Source organism: Podarcis vaucheri, assembly GCF_965113315.1.
Source record: "Podarcis vaucheri genome assembly, chromosome: 2".
Lineage (NCBI taxonomy): Eukaryota > Metazoa > Chordata > Lepidosauria > Squamata > Lacertidae > Podarcis > Podarcis vaucheri.
Window position 1 is genome coordinate 67,414,900 of NC_138760.1, and position 20,938 is coordinate 67,435,837.

General features: G+C 45.6%; 1 protein-coding gene and 1 long non-coding RNA gene across 6 annotated transcripts in view; one reads left to right on the top strand and one right to left on the bottom strand.

Moving 5' to 3' along the window:
- Positions 1-298: 298 nt before the first annotated feature.
- The window catches only part of LOC309526011, a 39,922-nt gene continuing 19,282 nt past the window's right edge, over positions 299-20,938 (top strand). For both annotated transcript variants that reach the window (XR_014216613.1, XR_014216614.1), the window contains exons 1-2: positions 299-883; positions 9,449-9,515. This is a non-coding gene — a long non-coding RNA (uncharacterized lncRNA). The remainder of the gene's footprint in view (positions 884-9,448; positions 9,516-20,938) is intronic.
- The window catches only part of CAMK2A (calcium/calmodulin dependent protein kinase II alpha), a gene marked incomplete at its 3' end in the record, with an annotated part of 109,110 nt that continues 102,133 nt past the window's right edge, over positions 13,962-20,938 (bottom strand). For 2 of the 4 annotated variants that reach the window (XR_014216604.1, XR_014216605.1), the window contains 3 exons: positions 20,330-20,558; positions 18,824-18,919; positions 13,962-16,618 (listed from right to left, as the gene is read on the bottom strand). Coding sequence is in view for 2 of the 4 variants with exons in the window: in XM_082211793.1 (XP_082067919.1) it covers positions 16,615-16,618; positions 20,330-20,558 (233 nt within the window). Of the gene's footprint in view, positions 16,619-18,823; positions 18,920-20,325; positions 20,559-20,938 lie in introns of those variants that run through there. The other 2 variants (XM_082211793.1, XM_082211794.1) reach the window with 2 other exon arrangements.

The window sequence follows — 20,938 nt, forward strand, 5'->3', positions numbered from 1 at the left end:
AAAGGGTTTTCCATTTTTGAGCTGCTTCGCAAGACGATTTTCCCTATGGGCTTGCTTTGCAAGACGAAAACGTCTTGCGAGTGTTCCGATTTTTCCCCACTTCCCCCCTTTTTCTAAGCCGCTAAGCCGCTAATAGCCTTTTAGCCGCTAAGCCGCTAAGCCTTTAATAGCCGCTAAACTGCTAATAGCGCTAATCCGCTAAGCCACTAATAGGGTTGCTTCGCAAGACGAAAAAACCGCTAGACGAAGAGACTCGCGGAACGGATTAATTTCGTCTTGCGAGGCACCACTGTACAGGATCTCTCTACAATCATGTAGACTAGGGAAGGGATTCAAGGAATGCACGGGATTCCCAAAGTAGATGAAAGCAAGCTAACTCTCTTCACAGTGACCTCAAAAGTACTCTCTCATTTATAATGTATTTAGCAAGGCAGAGTGAGATTCTCTCCCTCCTCTCATTCCCTCTTAGCACTATGAACAATACAAAAGCCTGAGTATGGGGAATTTTCCCAGACTCTTTTCTGTCTGCTTCCAGCTCTAAGAAAATAAAATTATTGAAGTGGGCGTGTAAATACCTCCTCAAGTTTTCCTCACATTTAACATTCAAGCTTGCATTCCCCCGCCCGCCCGCCCCCCCAGGCAGCCCTGTCATGTCCATCAGCATTCACAGCTCCCAGCTGGGCCTTTAGAGAGGCTTTCAATGAACTTTCTTGTCATGTTCCTTGTCTGTTTGGGGAATCTGAAGAAGACATTTTGGAGGGGTCAGAGCAAAAAGAGCACCGGAAGGGGAGAGTTGGAGTTTCCTGAGAAGGGACACAGCATTGGCCAGAGGAGCCCGTGTCTTCATGCTGAATAAAGAAACTTGGTGAACACAAAAATGCACGTGAGGAGAATTCCTTCACTTTTTTATATGTTCTATTAAAAAAAAGCTTTGGCTTTTGGGTTCAGCTGCTCCCAAGGTCTGGAACAGCAGGCCTTGACTTCCTGAGGGATCGGCCTCATTGTGAGGCTTCCAAGAGAGCTCACCAAGCCCTTAAATCTCTGGGATGAGGCTTTTAAAAATGAAACTTCCATGCCCAAAGGCAGCTACTCATGAAGAATTCCCCACAGCAAAAAGGGTGACCATAAAGCAGTGGTCCCATTAATTAGCAACCCAATCTCAAATGTATTTATTTGAAATGCAGCAACAGGCTGTATACATGCAGTTAAGGCTGCAGGGCTGGGGAAGCTGGGGGCCAAAATATCCCTTTCTATTCAATGTGTTCTATTATGTGCAGAAAGGACTCTTTCCATTCAGGCAAATATGCTCTCTCCCAAGATCCAGTCACTCACCCAACGCAATATTAGGGTTCATATACACAGTTTAAAACTCTCCCATATACACACACGGTGTAGGAACAGTTAATGTATTAAATTTTATTTACACTCTTTGAATCCTCGAGTGTAATTGCCCATCTCATTAAAAAAAAACCTACCCCCATCTCCCTACATGATTATGGCCTTTCTCCTTTGATGCTAGCTTTCCACAGACAGGAATTTTAGGAGGGGGAACTCCACCATACAAAACAAAATAATCCCAAGAAACATGTGCTGTGCCTCATGTTCCACCCAGAGTTCCTATTACTACAACTGCACAAACTTCCTCACAGTGAGCTGCTGACATCTTGTGGGCAGAGATAGTGTTGCACACTTAACCTGCTACAGGTCAAACTTAAATCCTTTAAAAGTGAATGTGAGCAAGGGTAGGTTGAAAAGTCTCTTCTTCACTCTTTCCTTCACAAAGCTGCTTCTTCTCAGCTGTCAGGGGATGATTAGCTGCTTGTGCTTAAAATTGTGCCCCTTCAGAGTTTGTGCGGCCCCACAAACCTCTGTGTGTGACAGAGCTCCTCAGACATGTCTGCTCTAGTCACTAGTAGAGTCTGACAGTGGCTGCCTGCGGAAGCGCTTCCAGCAAAGAAGTTCCTTAACGGAAACGCGTCTCCTGGACTCACGACGTGGCAGCTTCCGGCGAAGCATGGGTCTCCCTGCAGTTGCTTCTGACACCTCCCCGCTATTTTCGCTGGATGTGTCTCTCACCCCTTTCTCTCCCCTGCTGTTTCCTGCCTGGGCTGCTGCGTCTCTCTCAGCATTACTGAGATCCTCCTCCAGAGACCCCTCGCTCCCCCTCCTTGTCCCTGCTTTGGCTGCTGACTCTCTCCCAGTCTCTGGGAGCCCTACCAACTCCCTTTCCTCTGATGTCAGTTCCCTGACATCCACCTCCCCTCCAGGGCCCCCTTCTCCCCCGCCCCTACTCTCTCCTCTGGGCGGTGAGGAGCTGAAACCCCGAAAAGAATCCTCTTCATCTTCAGACGTCTCGAACATTTCCCTCCATCGGTCTTCGTTCCGACTCGCTGAATCCTCCTCCACCTCGGAATCAGAGAACCCCTCCAACTCTTCTTCTTCGTCGGTGGTGGCGAAGTATTCCCTCCGGAACCTCGCCACTGGCTGGGGTTTTCGAGGGAATCTCTGATGAAAAGTTTCAATCAAAACCTCGTCATCTACATCCTCTGCCCTGACCCAGGTGTTTTCCGACTCCGGCTCCCCTTCCCACATTACCAAATACTCTACTTGCTCTCCCTTCCACCTGGAATCGAGAATCTCCGCTACATGGTAGCTGTGTTCTTTTTCCTCCATAGCTGGTCCCCTATTGACCCTCCCCTCTCTGTCCCCTTTATACGGTGACAGCAACGACCTGTGGAACACTGGGTGCAACTTCATGTGGTTCGGTAACCGGAGTCTGAAAGCCACTGGGTTGACCTGTTGCGTGACTTCAAATGGGCCCAGCCTTTTGGGTCTTAACTTCTTACAACCTCCTTTGAATGGTAACCCTTGGGTGGACAGCCACACCTGGTCCCCCACCCTAATGCTTTCCCCTTCCCTTCTGGTTTTGTCTGCCTGCCTCTTATATTCCTCCTTCGCCCTGTTTAAATTAAGTTGGAGCTGGCGATGGATCGCTTCCATTTCTTCAACGAACTGTTCTGCGGCTGGAACGCTCCAGTTCTCCCCTTCCCCCCCTGGGAAGGCTCGGGGATGACACCCGTGATTAGCCAAAAAGGGGCTCATCCCCGTGGACACGTTCTCTGCATTGTTGTAGGCAAATTCTGCCAACGCCAGCTTCTCCACCCAATCATTCTCTCTGTCATTCACATAACACCTCAAATATTGCTGGAGGACACCATTAGCTCTTTCCGCCTGCCCGTTGGTTTCTGGATGACGGGCAGTTGAGAAATTCACCTCTACATGCAATAAGCTCATGAGCTTCCTCCAGAACCTGGAAGTAAATTGCTTCCCTCGGTCAGAAACCACCCTCAAGGGGGCGCCATGCAGCCTAAACACATTTTCCACAAACAATTTAGCGGTTTCTTCCGCTGTGACCGCATGTGAGCAGGCTATAAAGTGGGCCATCTTGGTTAACAGGTCTACCACAACCATGATGGCTGTTTTCCCTTTGGACCTGGGCAGATCAGTCATGAAATCTATTGCCACTGCCTCCCATGGCCTTTCCGGCGTGGGTAGTGGTTCTAATAAACCTGCCGGTGCCCGCCTCTCCCCCTTGGCTCGTTGGCATTGGTCACACCCTCTCACATACTCCCGCACATCTTCCCTGACCTTGGGCCACCAGAATTCCCTGGTAACCAGCCACATGGTTTTGTGTTGCCCAAAATGCCCTGCTGTGGGGCTATCGTGCAGTTGCTTGAGTACCTTTTCCCTCAGTTCCCCTTCAGGTATGTATAACGCTCCCTTGTAGTACAACGCCCCGTTTCTCTCCTCAAAACCCCCGGGTTTGTCTCCCTCCCTCCTGAGACCCCTGAGTTTGTCCTGGGCGTATTCATCCTGCACCGTTCCCTCTACCAGTTCCCTTTGCCCCACCAATGCCGCCCCACACACCCAGCGGTCCTCGGGAATGACATGGGTCTCTTCGGGTGCACCCTCTCCCTCCAAATATTCAGGTTTGCGTGAGAGAGCGTCCGCCCTAACGTTCTCTGGGCCTGGTACGTAACAAATCTCAAAGTTAAATTTGGAGAACTCCTGGGCCCATCTCAACTGCCGTTGGTTGAGCACTCGCGCAGTTCTCCAATACTCTAGATTCTTATGGTCCGTGCACACTTGCACCTTCTGTTGTGCACCAATTAGCAGGTGCCTCCATCTCCGGAAGGCCTCATGAATCGCAAGAAGTTCCCGGTCGTACACCGTGTAGTTCCTCTCAGATTTGTTCAGCTTTCGCGAAAAGAAGGCACACGGTCGCCACTCTGACCCCTCCTTCCCCGGCTGCAGAAGAAGCACCGCCCCTATGGCTCTGTCAGAAGCGTCTGTTTCGACCCTCAGCTTTTTTTGTAAATCCACATGTAGAAGTTGTTCATCAGAGGCGAAGGCCCTTTTCAGTTCCTCAAACGCTCGCTCCGCCTCCCCCGTCCAAACAAACTTCTTTTTACTGCTGAGACAGTCCGTGATGGGCGCCGTCAGGTGGGCGAAGTTTCGGATGAACTTACGATAAAAGTTTCCAAACCCTAGGAACCTCTGCACATCCTTCTTGGTCTTGGGTGTTTTCCATTCCAGCACCGCTTGAACCTTGCCGGGGTCCATGGCCAACCCCTTGTCTGACAAGCGGTACCCCAGGAATTCCACCTCCTTGGTATGAAACTGACACTTCTCCAGTTTCACCCACAGCCTGTTGGCTTGCAGCCTGCTCAACACTTCTCTGACGTCTCTCACATGTTGCTCCTCATTCTCCGAATACACCAACACGTCATCTAAGAAGGCCACGCAATTCTTGTAGAGCAAAGGCCCCAGTACGTGGTTCATGAAGGCTTGAAAACACGCGGAGCCTGTTTGTAATCCAAAAGGCATAACGAGGTATTCAAATGCCCCCAAAGGGGTGAACATGGTGGTCTTCCATTCATCCCCTTTCCTTATACGTATCAGGTTGTACGCCCCCCTTAGGTCCAGCTTTGTAAAAATCTTTCCTTTCCGCACCCTGGTCAAAATATCATCAATCCTGGGCATAGGAAACGCCGCCGGCTCTGTCACTGCATTTAACCGCCTAAAGTCACATACCAGTCTCGGCTTGTCCGTGGTTTTTTTATCCACAAAAAACACTGGGCTACCCCCCGCTGCCTTGGACTCTCTGATGAAGCCTCTCTTCAGGTTCTTGTCAATGAACGCTCGCAACTCCTGCATTTCCCTGTCTGACATGGCATACAACTTGCCTACAGGAAGCTGTGCTCCAGGGAGTAAATTGATCTGGCAATCAAAGGGCCTATGCGGGGGTAGTTGGTCAGCTTCCTTCTCGCTGAACACGTCGCTGAGATCAGCATACTGTGGTGGCACCTTCCCCTTCCCCATTACTTCAGTCCCTGCCAGGGTGGCTTGGGCCCCTGCTGACCCCTTTTCCCCCCTGCAGTGTTCTAAGCAATGTGCTGAACCGAAGGAAACCACTCTTTGATGCCAGCCCACCAGCGGATCATGTAAGGCTAGCCAGCTCATTCCCAAAATAATGGGAGCGCCTCCCAAGGTGGCCACATTAAACGCTATCAGTTCTGTGTGCCTTGCCACCCTCATTATCATTGGGACGGTCTGCAAGCTAACTCCTCCTCCCAACAGTTCCCTGCCATCGATCGTGGTCACCTGCAGGGGGTTGCTTAAAGGGATAGTCTGTATCTGATGTTCAGCAGCAAACTCCTTGCTCATAAAATTGCAGGAGCTGCCTGAGTCCAACAGCGCCTTTATTTTTAGGGGGTGTCCATTTTGCAGCTCTAGCGACACTTCAATCACTAGAGCAGGTCGAGGAGCTTCTGGCACGGGCACTTTCACTGCTCTTTGGCCTGGCTGCAGTGCCCTGACGGTGGCAACCAGGCGTTGGCTTTTACCTGCTCCGTTTCTCCCTGCTCTCCCCCCTCAACTGCTCCCACCATCCCTTGCCATTCCTTCCTCTGGGGGCAGACTCTGGCAAAGTGGCCTGGCTGTTGGCAGAGATAGCATTTCCGGGCTCCCTTTCCCTCCTTCTTCGCCCCCTCACTGGGCTTTGAAACTGCGCGCGCGCGGGCTGTTCCGATTTCCATCGGCTCTGCCGGCGGGAAAGCTGGCTCAGGAATGTCTGGAATGCGTAACTCCTTCCAACGTTCCCCTCTCCCTTCCCGCCTCTCCAAGGCTCTTGCCTCCTGGCGCGCTCCAATGGTCAGCGCAGATTTGGTCAGCTGATCCATAGACACCGCCCTGGGGCTCCTGGACAGCTCGTCTTTCACAGCCGAAGAAAGACCTTCTTCAAATAGCATCTGAATGGGTGCTGCCGATAAATCCCACCCCAATCTGTGAATCAGCATGGTAAATTCAGTCCAGTACTCACGGACAGATCTGCTTCCCTGCTTGCAAGCCATTAGCTGTCTGCGCACCACCCCTTCCTCAATATCGCTGGAAAACATGATATCCATTGCACGAAAGAATTTCATAGTGTCCTTTAGGATATCGTTGTGCGTTGCCATCAGGGGTCGAACCCAGTCCCGCGCCCCCTTCTCAAGATGCCCAATTACGAAAGCAACTCGCGATTCCTCATCAGGGAACTCATCAAACTGCACATTCAGGGCATATTGCATCTCGGTCCTAAAGGCATGGTAATCCTTGGGGTCCCCCCCAAACTTCTGCACCAATCCTGGTACCTTTCTGGGGAACTGAGTGGTTCTCCCCTTTTTGTCAGCATCCTGAGCCCTTCTCTCCTCGAGCCTCGCCGTCTGCAGCGCAAGTTGGACCTCCAGAGCTTGATACCTTTCTTCCAAGCTTGGACCAGCTCCAACCCCTGCCTCTCCGGTTCCGGCTGGGTTGCTCATGATGCTTTCTCCTGCACAGGCAGCGTACAAAGACTGTCAGACTGCTGTCAGGGGATGATTAGCTGCTTGTGCTTAAAATTGTGCCCCTTCAGAGTTTGTGCGGCCCCACAAACCTCTGTGTGTGACAGAGCTCCTCAGACATGTCTGCTCTAGTCACTAGTAGAGTCTGACAGTGGCTGCCTGCGGAAGCGCTTCCAGCAAAGAAGTTCCTTAACGGAAACGCGTCTCCTGGACTCACGACGTGGCAGCTTCCGGCGAAGCATGGGTCTCCCTGCAGTTGCTTCTGACACCTCCCCGCTATTTTCGCTGGATGTGTCTCTCACCCCTTTCTCTCCCCTGCTGTTTCCTGCCTGGGCTGCTGCGTCTCTCTCAGCATTACTGAGATCCTCCTCCAGAGACCCCTCGCTCCCCCTCCTTGTCCCTGCTTTGGCTGCTGACTCTCTCCCAGTCTCTGGGAGCCCTACCAACTCCCTTTCCTCTGATGTCAGTTCCCTGACATCAGCCGTCTTGGTTTTAGTCTGGGAGTTACTTAGAAATTAAGTAACTCTCCTATTTTATTTTAGTTTTTCAGGCACATATATTCTTAGATGCAGTTGGGTTGCTTTTCCTCATTCTTGTATGACTCAGAGATCCTTGATTTACACAATATTAATTTAATTTCATCTAGATTTAATTTGTAACCAGATATCCGAATAAAAACATCATTGTCATTTAGCACCTCCTAGTGATAGAATTTATTGATGCAAATAAATAATATAGAGGCTAATTTTAATCCTGATTTCTAAATATTCTATATATTCTATAGTTGCATAATATTTTAACAAGGAGTTCTATAAGCATAGTGAACTGCAGTAGATATGGGAAGAGGATATAGGAACTATATAAAGATATGGGTATCCTTATCTAAAACCCCTCTAAAAACAAAAACCACTCATGAAATTATTTCATCCATGTTACAGTCTTGTTCCTTGACAATTATGCAGTAACGTCATCCAATTAATGGAGGTTTTCTGTTAAATATATTTCCACCTGACTGCTTCTAAGACCTTCCTGTTCACCTTACAAAATGCCTTTTGGACATTTAGGCAGTACATGTTTCTGAAAGCTTAACTAGGTCCTTATCCAGAGATTCATGCTTGTAACAGTGGGTTGAACATGCACTGCTATGCTCACATATCTGATGGATGATGTGAACTCTGCCCAACAGGTCAGGGGGGAACAGATTCAGCAGTCATCATGAGCGGTGGTTAAACTACCTTTCATGCAATTGAATGGTAATTATAACTACTTTATGAAAAGTAGTTTAAAATGACATACAGTCGTACCTTGGAAGTCAAACGGAATCCGTTCTGGAAGTCCGTTCAACTTCCAAAACGTTCAGAAACCAAAGCGTAGCTTATTCTGATTGGATGCCAGAAGCTCCTGCAGCCAATCAGAAGCAGCAGAAGCCCCGTCAGACATTCGGGTTCCAAAGAATGTTCGAAAAACGGAACACTCACTTCCAGGTTTGCAGTGTCCAGGAGCCAAAACGTCCAAGTACCAAGGCGTTTGGGATCCAATGTACGACTGTATTTTAAAACTATTTTTGTTTGTCACTACTGGGGGGGGGGGACCTGTTATATAAACAACTGATCATTTACTATCATAATGAATAAATCTCAAGGGCCCTTCCAGGCTGGTGTTTTTTGGCAGGTGTACCCTGCAACCTGTCACTGACACAACATCAGCAGTGATTTTTTATTGAACCATCCTCACATCATTTCACTTTGCTAGTTGTTCTGCAATGTGAACAACACTGCATTACAGTCATACCTCGGGTTACAGACGCTTCAGGTTGCATTTTTTTGGGTTACGGACCGCCGAAACCCGGAAGTACCTGAACGGGTTGCTTCCGGGTTTTGGCAGTCATGCATGCGCAGAAGCGCCAAACTGCAACCCGCGCGTGCGCAGACGCGCCACTGCGGGTTGCGGATGCTGGGGGTTGCAAATGTGCATCCCACACGGATCACGTTCACAACCCGAGCGTCCACTGTAGTGCCCTTTGGAGAGACACTCTTGCATTATGGCACAATGAATACAAAAAGCCCTCAAACATTTGTGGTATAAATGTTACAGTATTTTTCCAGGAAACTACAGGACACACAGTGACAGGAAACAAAGCAACATGTTTGTCTTGAAATGGTTGCAGGGGCAAAGATGATAGAAAACGGTTTTGAGCATAACTGCACCAACACCAATGAATGAATGCACAGTAAACAAGATGTCTGGATGGGCCCAAGAGAATACGAAAGGAAACACTAAGAAGAATGCAGGCATGCCTGCAATTACCAGCAGATGGTGTGGCAACCCTTCTATACTTCCTACACAGTTAGCCGCTAGGGCCTTGCTCAGTTTGCAGCATTTCTAAAGGCTATGGTACTGATTATGCTGGCACAGGGATGGGAAACCTGTTCCCCTCCATAGGTTGCTGCTTACGGGCTGTGGTGGCTATTGCCCATTGAGACTGGTAGCGCAGAAGGCAGGGAGACCCACAGGAGGCAGAGCCAAGGATAGGCCACTCTAATTTTGTCTCCATCCTCCTTTCTCAGATCTGCAAGGGACAACACTGAGGCTAAGGAAGAGGCTGATGAGGCAGTGTCACCCCTTGGAATGAATGTAAGTAAGAAGTCAGGTAGGGCCCCATTCACACTACTGGACCAGCTTCCATTGCTCCCTTTTCTTAAAGGATCCCTATCAGATTCCTGTGAGTAGGGATTTCAGTGTGGAATGAAGAAAGACACGGCCAGCAGGTCAGCCTTGATCATATAGTGCTAATGAATATTGCATTTTAGATTTTTGTTGTGGCTTTTAGATTTTGTTACACACCCCGTGCTCTGTGTGAGAAAGGGGAGGATGTAAGACAGTAGTCGTAGCAGCAGCGGCAGCAGCAGAGGTGGTGTAGTATTGCTGTTATTTTTATTATTCCCTCCTCAGAAGTGAGAGAGGGCAAGCTAGATCTCTGTGTGAAAAGAAAACAAGGGTCAGAATTTTAGTGGGCACCCAACTTGTGTATATTTTAAAGGCATAAGCCTCCAAGGGACCTCCTTACAATAAACCTCCAGAGGTTTCTAAACCACCACCCCTCTTTCCATCCAAGTATATCAAGAAGCATAATCACAATTGAAGGAAACATCCCAACCAGGAAAAAGCACCTGAGGAGTAGAAGACAGGCCCTAAGTCACCAAAGAGGAAGAGAACTTTCAGTCCTCCTTTCTGCTCTGTCCCTGAGTGTTGTATTCCAGATATGATACCCCTTAAAGACAGAAGCATCACAATGAAATAGAAAGTAAAACAGAGTCTGGGAGTCATTTAGGGACAATCAGCATTTTCCATACTCAAGAGTTTGTAGCTATTTTATTGCACTTGAAACACCAAGAATAAAACTGACAATCCCCATCTCCCCCACCCCAAAAATATAGCATAAAATTTTAGCAGTGATCATTTTGTTCACAGCCACAGCTTCAAAAAACTGGAACAATGAATCCAACACAGTCACACCGCTTTACAGGTCTGATTCACTTACAAAAGATACTGAAGGATTTTGGAATATTCCAGTCACATCAAGTTAACAAACATGAGAGGGGTGCTCCCTGACTGTTTTGTTTGTTTACATTACAAAGCTGCTTTTTTTTTCTTCCCTTCTTTTTTGTGATTTTTTTTTTTTGCATTCATGTGAAATAAATATTTCCATAGAGATTTCATATATTTATATGCATATATATTTATATCTTTATATATATCTTCTTATATACATTTATACTTTCTTCTCAAACCACTTTTCCAGCTTCTCCCCCCAAATGTTACAAAAGCCAAAAAATTGTGCAACAGTTAGAAAAAAACCCAAAAATACCAAACTTTGCCTTCTCGCGGATTTTCCCTTACCAAAAAGGGGCAGGGAGCAGGACAAAAAGTGGCTGATTTGCAGCCATGCAAGAACTAAGGAGGAGGAAGGGAAGCCATCTTAACAAAAAGGAGAACATGTGGCATAACTGAAGGAGAAAAGACAACTGGTATTCTCAGTTAGGTAGGAAGCAAAGTCTGAACATATAAGGCTTTGCTCATCTATCTGGAGTATATTTGAATATATTTATTTTTTCGTTCCACCAGCACATTGGCAGCTGTAATGTACAGTGGAAAGGGTTTCCTAGGTCACACATAGGAACCTAGGAAGCTGCCTCTTACTGAGTCAGATCCTTGCTCCATCTAACTTCACTTATACTGACTGCCAGCTGCTCTCCAGGGTTCCAGGCAGGAACCATTCCAAGCCCTACCTGAGAACTCCTGCAGGCAAAGGAGATGCTCTGCTACTAAGCCGTGGTCCTTCCCTACTGCTAACTTCATCTCTAGCTGGAAATTAATTTCTGGGATCAGTTGTGAAGTAGGTAAGATGACTAGACTTCAGCAAGGAGCAGGCTAACTTTGCAGTTGTTTTCACATCAGTGGTAGAATGCTAGATGAGGTAGGCCAGTTTCCCCTCACCTTGTCCAATTCAATAGGCATAAACTGTCCCTGATACAGGTATATCCTGATTCATCTTGAAAGTAACGAAATATGGAGATTACTCCTGTGCAGCTGTAGAAAATGCCAATAAATGCAGCACACCTTAATCCTGGTTCTAGATTGTTATGAGGAGTAATGTCCAAGTCAGGTTAGTTTGTCCCTCTCCTTCCTGGTTATTGTGCCTTTTATTGCTCTTCACTGCTTTCCTATACATCCATGGTTTCTTTCTGTTCAAGACCGTAGACGAGGGATATTTTTATTTTATAAAATAAGCACAAATATAGCTATATAGATGTGCAGCCCTTCATGCACCAATAACTTTGATGTGGGATGCCAAAGGTGTTGAGGAATTGAAATATTTTTGTGGGGTTGTGTAGAAGCTGAGGTTGTGCTGTGGGAAAGCCCCTCTATTCCACTTCCACAAAGGGTAGCAGGAGGTGTTTGTGAGGTTTCTATGGGGAATGGGTTGAAATGCATGAAAGCTTGCAGTTGTGGTTAAAAAGGCAGGGCTACGCTAATGAAAGAGGAGGTCCAGGACAATGCTCTGGATCAGGGAAAGAACAAGATGTTTGAATAAACATTAGCAAAGGGCATCATGGTGGGAAAGGTTAGCATGGGTACCAGCAAAACCCAGTGTCACATTATTTGGACAGATTGTAAGATAAAAGTGTGAGCCATTTGCAGCACTTCCTCCCCAGGGCAAACCATGACAAAATAGGCCTGTCCAGGCACAACTTTAGGATTTTTAACTGGTGTTTCCTCCTGGATCATATCACTAGGCTGCCACTGAACATTTGACTTGGCTGATAATGACAGTGATGGTGATGAATAGTCAAAGCACATTTTCCAACAGCATCCCTTCTTGCTGGACTTCATAAAGCTCATATGGAGCCATGATCTTGTTTTGTACTCAAATAGATGCTGCTAACAGCCTACCACATACTAGAGAGGAAATTCCAATTATATTTGTACCTTTCACCATCTGAAATCTGCCTCACAGCCTAAAACCGAGGGGCAAACTACACATTGTCTTGCAGGGGGTTGGAATAGGTGACCCTTGAGGTCCCTTCCAACTCTCTGGTTCTCTGATTCTGTGTTACATTACACACAAATGCACACAGTGAAGCTCTGCTAATGTTTATAATGAAAAGCAGCTTCAAGAGTCTACAGTTTTGAGTGTTGTACTAAGAGGAGGAATGGAATGCTTAACCCATGCCCTGCCAGGTGTTTTGTTGGGTTCCACCCACCAACACGACACACAAAACTGTTTCACCTTTGTGGGAATTCCAGGAGCGTTTACCCTCCTAAAGCACTTCAACCCTATTGTGGGGAGGACGGGGAGGTGGGGTGGCTTTGGGGCAGAAAGATGTAAAGCATTCCTTTCCCTTTACCATGCCTTCAAAATCCCAGCCCCTTGATGCTGCTTGTGGGTTTGCTACATGCATTTCTGTGGAACATGTACTGCCTTACTGGCATCTGTAGCCTATGGAACCAGAATTGCACTTGGAAGAAGTCCCCAGGCTATGTGCTCCAGAAGTGATTAGGATTCATAGGCCAGTGGGCCTCCATGATGGCAGAGAAAATGCAAGCGTCCTTTATTGTGGAAGCCAGGAAAGGTGAACTGGTTTCTCTCTAGGTATTATGCCACTGATACGGAAGAGTAAAGGTGGGGTTTGGGGAGGTACAGACAATGGATCAAAATCTGGGTACAATTGCTTTCATGGTCAAAACAGGGTTTCAGAAATGCCAGTGGCAATCAGGGCGAAGAATACATGAGAGGGCCTTGAAAATAACTTCATGGTGGAGGTCCCTCCTTAAAGTGCAGGTGCTTAATCAGATGTTTTGGGCAAAATTGTAATGGGATGGATTGGATGCCTTGTCACCTGTCAGGTTCCCCTCTTACTGGAAGACTTGAGAGAAGTCAGGCTCTGCTAGGACAGACTCCCCCTTCTCTTTGAAATGTTGAGGTTTATGTTTGGAAAGGATGCCAGAAATTACGAAGTATAAATTCAATGCAGGAGATAGTATTAATGTTGCCCAAAGAAACACAGTCAAAGCAGCTAATGCTTGACAGAATGTGTGCTTGGGAAACAGGAAGGAAGGGCCTCCTCATTCCTGAAGTACTCATCATAATACACTGGAAGCAAAAGCCCGGTGCAATGGGTACAGCCCAGACAAGCCAGGCTATCAAGGTTTATCAGATTCATCACCTGAGCAGAGGTTTTCACAGAGAAATGGGTCAAAAATAGTTCAGTGGTCAGGAAATTTCAGTGCTGCTCAACTCAAAAGGAGAGAACTTCATTGAAGTCCAATGTAAGATCAAGACATGTGAACACTGGCAGCTGAAAAATTAGGCCTGTAGTTATAGATATGTAAAGATGAGCTGCCATGTATGTTTTAAAAGCCACTAGTAGGTGAGGATAATGAAACAAAAATGAAACAAATTGACTGAAATCCAAGTAATTTGAGTGGGGAAATGCAAACAGGTCCTCAGGTTTATATTTTTATAGCAAGCCCCCCTGATATGAAAGCCCTTCTCACCTCAGTATAATTTTTTGTACAGTATTCAGTTGAGCATCAAAAAAACTCCAATGATTCAATCACGTTATACTTTTTCTGTTAGAAATTGGAAAATGGTACACTGACAGCCCCTTCTGAGTAAAAAGCAAACTCAGATCCTGTCAAACGGCCCTCCTTCCCCCTTAGTCACTTTCCCCCCTCATCTCCAATGGGAAGTTATTCTTGCACTTTGCAAAACTTGGCTTTATATTGACAGATGTCTGCCCTGCCTTACAAGATGGAAAGCTAAGCACTTCAAACCACAGAAAAGGCAAAATCACACCATTCAAAATTTACATAGAGAGTTTCCCCCACTGTTGTTGTTGCTGTTGTTGTTGTTGTTACTGTCCCCAAACAAGCATTTTTGTTTGCTCTGAAGTACACGTAGCTGTCTATACAGTTAAATGTCATGCAAATGAAGAAAGTGCCATTTATAAGTTCCCTTGGTAGTAGAAGTGCACGGTAGTTAATCTCACATCAAAGAGTAAAGACTTTTAAAGTTTCAAAAAAATAAGATAACAAGAAACGGAAAGACTGCCAAAAAATTAACAACCATCACACTTCCCATACCTGTACTAGAAGGCAAGAAGGTGATGCCAAAAATAGAAGATCTTTCAGCCCCTCCATATGCCATCAAAACAACAATGGTGTCAGGGACATTCTGGCTTGTGAAGAACCCATTCCTGCATTCCTTGAAGATGACTCCAGTGTTTTTAAAAGCAGATGCTGTCGTTTGACCCCAGTTTGGAAGTTTCCTCAGTCTCTCCATTGGGTTCCTTTCATTAAGATGTGCGATTCTGATTGCCAAACCTTTCTCATGGCATATAGAGAGTACACGGCCACAAGGAGTCCTATTATGGCGTAAAGCACTCTGAGATTTGCCAGAAGCCCACATCAGAAATCCTGCCCACATGTCCAGCTTATTGTGCCCTTTTGCACTTTCAAGAACAATTTGCCACAAAGTCAACTCCAAATGTAAACAAGAACATATTAAGCCCCACCCACCCCATCCCAACTTCATTAAAAATCAGCCACAAACCCAAACAATTGATATTTCTAGGTATTACATAAAGATCCATTTTAGCAAATACTCAAAATCCATTTACGAAATAGCACGGAAGGGTTTTGTTTGTTTGTTTTTCATATAAAAAGGCATGCGCTCAAAGTACAAGAGATAGCGAAAGGTTTCATTTTGTTTGTTGAAAGCATAATAAAAACGCCTCAAAGTGTCATTAGTAAAGCTTGCATTCTCTGTCTTTGCTGGAAAGTGTTGGCCTCTATTTTTATGTCAAATTGAAGGGGCAGTTCTGTTTCCATAGTGCCCACATCTTCAATGCTGTCAAATTGCCTGAAGTGTGTATGTGGGAAATTGTGGGACTAAAAAGGTTCAGCCTCCCCTCTTCCTCTTAATGGTGAATCTAAGTCTTGAAGGGACAGAGGGGAAAAAACATGACTCAAAATCCTGCCAGAAAGGAGCAAAAGGCCAGTTCAAAGAAAACTGAATTCTAAGCACAATGAAACATCTAGGAGATCCTTACTAAGCTGAATAAAGGAAGTTCCTATGGTGTGCTGGATAGTGGCAGAAACTGCCTCAACTATATCACTGCATTACAAATAAGGTGAAAAATACCCTGCTGCCATGCTGAATTTCCAACCTATCATTTCATTTATTTATGTGCTCTTAGACACATTATAATGCCAATATAGTGTTAACAGTTTCATTTCATGCACGTTCTGAAAAGAGAAAGGAATTGTCATGAACCTCAATTGGTCCAGGCACACAAAAAGTTACGTTCTCTGGGAAGAGAAATGGATTCTGCATTTTATGCGCCATAAAACCATATTCATCCCAGCAGAATTTTACTAGGCTTTAATGAATATAGACTGATATTTGTAAAGTTTTAACTTCACACAGAACAGAAGATGTAGATGTAGATGAGTGACAGCGGTGCAGTGTGAACTGCTCCGGATTTAAATAATGAATGGTGGCATAGAAATATTTAAAAATAAATAAAATGATTGAGGTCATGATCAAGCAAGAATCTTGCGTTGCATGTATGCTTATCGATCTGGAATTTAGGTAACGCAGGGCAGTATAAAAGTATTTTTGATTTTGGCTGAGATCATAATCGAGCAAGAACTTTGCATTGTGTGGATGGGCATCAATCTGCCATTGCAAGGAGGTGGCTTCTGATTCTGCACTGGAACATGCTCCCCTTTCTCTCAGGCCCCTTAAGACTTAGTGGAAAACAGCAAAGAGACCAAAATAAACCATGTCCTTGTGAGGAACACAGTTAATTTTAAGTACTGAACCAGGGTGGTTCCATGAGATCTGTGGGCAGTAGTGGCTGAAGGCTACCCCCCACATTGGGTTTCTCCTGTTAACCACAGAAAAGCTTTTTCATGCAATAGGGTGTCTTGCCCTGTTCTACTACAATGGCACAAAGTGGCAAAACGCAGAGCGTGTGAAACAGAAGGAGAAAAAGTCTATTAAATTCTTGGTTTATTTTGGTGAGGAGCTCTGTGTGTGAAAGGAATTCCAGCAAGAACCAAGGAGGAGAGTCAGCAGCAGCAGCCAAGTTCCCTAGGTAAAGGATAGCAGGGATCTTCCCTTTGTAGTGAGGCAGTGAGAAACCTGGCCTGAGGGGCTGATGCTTCAGCTGAAAAACACAAAAGGAAACGGCTTTTTACTCCACCAAAATGGTGACCTTCCCATCTGGTTCTCCCCCCAACCCCAGCCACCCCCCACCCCAAATAATTACTCTTTTCTATTTGTGAAGCCTTGTCCTCCAGCTGGCATCCACCACTCAAGCTTTGTGGCGGGGCAGGGGTGAAGGAGTGAAGAGCACGAGAGGACAAGAGATGTCCAGGAGAATGTAAAACATTCGGTCACACCCACACTGTACACTGAAAGCATACTTTGGTGTCATGGCTTCGCCCCAGAGAATCCTGGGAACTGTCATTCATTAAGGGTGTTGAGAGTTGGGTAGGAGACCCCTCACAGAGCTACAGTGACCAGGACCCTTTGGGGGAAGACATGCCTGCTCAAGTGGTACAGGAGTGCTTTCAATGTGTTGGGTGGATGTGACTCATGTTGAGGGGGCCCACCTTCTTTCTGCAACTATCACCACTAGACTACTTTTGAACAGCCTTGCCCTGAAAAGGGAACAGCAGCAGCAGGAGGAGGAGAATAAGAGAAGAGCTGGGTGAGGGCTGCACCATCCCGGTAGCTGCTTGCACCTCAAACTACTAAGTGCCACCATCTCTCAAGCGGAGAACAGAGCATTCAGGGAACCCAAATGAAAAGAACAGGCAGGAGCATACACCTAGATTGTCAATTAGCCTCAGAGAAGCATAAGAAGCAGTACGCCTCTTTAGTGCTGCTGAGACATCACTCTTGCACTGCGAGCTGGATGGGGAATTAAAATAGCGGTTCCGTGTAGCACAGATCTTCCCCATTAGCACCCTGCAATGCCTATACACATGATGAAGAAGGAACAGGGCATGGCAGCTATTGAAAAAAATGGGGGAGGGGGATTAATTTTGTTTTAAAATATTGGGGAAAGGGTTCCTCCACCCCTTTATGAATGCACCAGTTAACTTTTTTTCTTAAATTCCCACATGCCAGGGAAATGGCACAAGGCATCTCTGACAAGCAGGGGACAGAGGAAGGATTAGGCCTGCATTGCCTGACATACCATTTTAGGTGCTTCTAAAAAATGGTCCTTCCTTGTTATGCTGAAGTGCAAGTGCAGCAAGGCATTTTCATTAAAATTCCAAGCTCTACAGCTGAGAGAAACCAGAAAATGATGGGAAGGAATCCCCTTGCTTGCACTGAGCCCCAGAAAGGCTTGTAAAATAGTGAGAAGTCTCTCTAGCCCTCTCTGGTTTGAAACTGTAAGGAGCATCACAATGTTGTTGTGGTTCCCCACCCCAAATTTGTGCATGCATCTATTGCTCCACATGCAGCAGTGCAATAAGGAAGTGTCAAAAATATTTTTAAACTCTAAAAGTCTAACAGTGGCTGCACATGGGCAGAAGTGAATAGCTCTCTGCATAACCATGCTGAACAAGCTAGTGGGTTGTGTCCCCCCCCCCCCGGTTCAACTGGAAAAATTGCCACAAATTAGATATGGGATGGGGATATGGCAAGGTGACACAGAAAACACCAGAATGCAACCATCTGTCAAAAATTTCATCTGGATTCTCTATGGTACCTAAATGAGGGACGGATGGCAATTCCTCAGAAAACAGTTAGTGTGGAGGCAATCAGGAAAAGAAGCTACCACAAATAGGGTAGATGATTCTATCAGTTTCACTTTTTCTCTGTCCCCAACCTTAATTTAAGTTCGCCACATTTGTATCAGTCTGTGATTTTTCTTTTTAAAAAGTCCTCATTAAAATTTGCTTGCATTTTAGTGCACATTTCTCCTAATATACACATTTTTGCAAGTAAATTATCTGATGCAATGCATTTTAGCATGCTGCTTTCACTAATATATATGTGTTTCATGCACACTTTCCCCCAACAGACATATTATTGTTCACATTTTCTGAATTTCACAAGTGGGAATTACACAGGTTTGCATGGCATTTTTCCTCCATCCCTAACTGCAAATAAATTTGTTTAATCCCCAGCGGGGTGTGTTCTTGTACATCACCTTGAACACTTTTTTATTTAAGCAGAGAGGCAATTCATAAAAGCAATGAATGAATGACTCTAACTTCAGTAGTAGTTTTCAACAGAATGAGTAACCACTATCACGCTGGCCACTAAGGGCTAGCCGTGGAGTCTCATCAAACCTGGACAAAAGATACTCTTCTCTGCTATCAGGGATGCCCATATGGAATCTTCTTGCACTCACATCAGAAACAGATGATCAGACACACGTGAAGTATCTGATCCTGGACTGTATCATTCCAGAGTGCAGGTGGGGGCTTGTGTGTTTGAATGTTCCCGCCTATTAAAAAACAAACAGTGTATACCCTTAACTTCATTTCTGCACCTTCGCACCTTGTTATCAAGAAGTTTAGAGAGTGATAAAATAACACAGTTTCCCCCTCTTCACTTTCAACTCTACCTTATGGATAATAAAGTTATTTTCATTTCTTCTGATGATTTAAACTGGCAGTGCATTAGTTAACATGAAATACGAGGATGCATCTTTCTTTACTGAGAAAACACCTATGACAGTCATAACATCACAGTAAGAAAATGAATGGGCATGGGGAGAAGAACGTGAGAGCCCCAGTTCTGAATGACATCACTAAAAGTTGAAACTTCTAAACCAATATAAACCTGGTTGGGTTGGTATTTTGCAATTAATTTGGCTTGCTTTGGCATAATAAATATCTCCTGTCACGTGACCAGATTCAAACATCATGTTCATAAATAATTTGACATGGTGAAATTACCATGTGAAAAAGTGACCTGTGAACTGGGCCTGAGAGAGAGAGCGAGAGAGAGAGAGAGAGAGAGAGAGAGAGAGAGAGAGAGAGAGAGAGAGAATGTTAAACTTGCTCAAACTCCAAGAACCAGTCATTAGACACTTCTATTCCATGCATGTCATTGCCACCAATAAAATACCATTCTGAGCCTACCACATGGGGAGTGGGGTATTCTCCATTCTGGTAGCATGCATGTGGATCTTAGCAAATCATCAAACAATAATGTGTGACTGTAACTGGTGGGAGGTTAAACTAAATATGCATGAATTGCCTTCAAATCTCTTGTAATTTAATGCCATGAATGCATCCTTGCATAAAGGCAAATGAATAATCCCCGTCTGGGGTTCCCAATGTGGTGCCTGTGGGCACTACAGCACTCTCAGGCATCTGTCAAGGCCACCTCCAATTTTAAGTTTTGTTTTAAAATTGTGGTTTGGGGCTTTTTGTTGTCTGAGGGGGAGGTACCTGCATTGGGGGGGGTTGCATATTTTTTAAATAAAAAAAATATCTGTTTTATTTGTTGAGAGTGGTGGTGTAGGTGTTTGATTTTGAGAGACCGGGGGGGGGGGGTCTGAGCACTGTCAGTTTTTCTTCTGGGAAATTGATTTTATTTTGTGGTGCCCACAACAGTTACTTAGATTTACAAAAGCGCCCCCAGGCCCAACAAGGTGGGGGACCACTGACATAGATAAAAGTTCTTTCAGGAAGGTTTTGACCTAGCTACCAATATTGTTAAGCCATGCATATGTGTGTTACATTTGGCCTTCGCTGCTGTTCTTTCCTTCTACTGCCTTGCTTATACTCTCACCTTTAATTTACACTTATCTACTCCTGTTTGCACTGTGGAAACAGAATATTCAGTTTTCAATGGTATGACAAGAGTGGCTTTGAGAGGGATCACCAAGGCCTGGGGGATGACTTACTGTGGTAAGACAGAAGGTGCTCCAGATCTGTGGAAGTGAACAATTTGCCATTTGCCATCCCGGCGGTGCCAGATTCGGGTCTCCTCCGACTGTGCAGTGCGAGGGATCCCACTGGTATCGACGTACTGCGTGATGCGGATGTAGGCAATGCAGGCAGATTCATCTCCCATTAAGTGAATGTGGGGGTTCAGGATGGTAGTGTGCACCGGCTTGCTGTTTCTAGACCACACTGGGGGTTGAGAGGAAAGCCAGTGAGATCAATACTGCCTGCGTCTCCCCATAACTAGGACGGACATCTTTCTCTAATCTTTATAAAATCATTGTAGCAACAAGGAAAAAGAAGGCATATGCACAATATTTCTAGGCTTGTTTCAGTTTATGTCCCAATCATAGGGAGATTATTCTCTTAAAAATTCATTAAATTGCATTCACTGACCAGTCCACAATCTAAAAACTAAAAACATTGTTTGGGATTTCAACATTGTCAGCAAAAGTACTGTAGCTTGCCAGGTGGAACAATCCTCCCTCCCCTGCTGTGTTGTTCTGGGGGGTTCTCCTGACCCCCACCCCCACCCAAGCAGAAACCCTCAAATAGGGCTGGTGCTAACA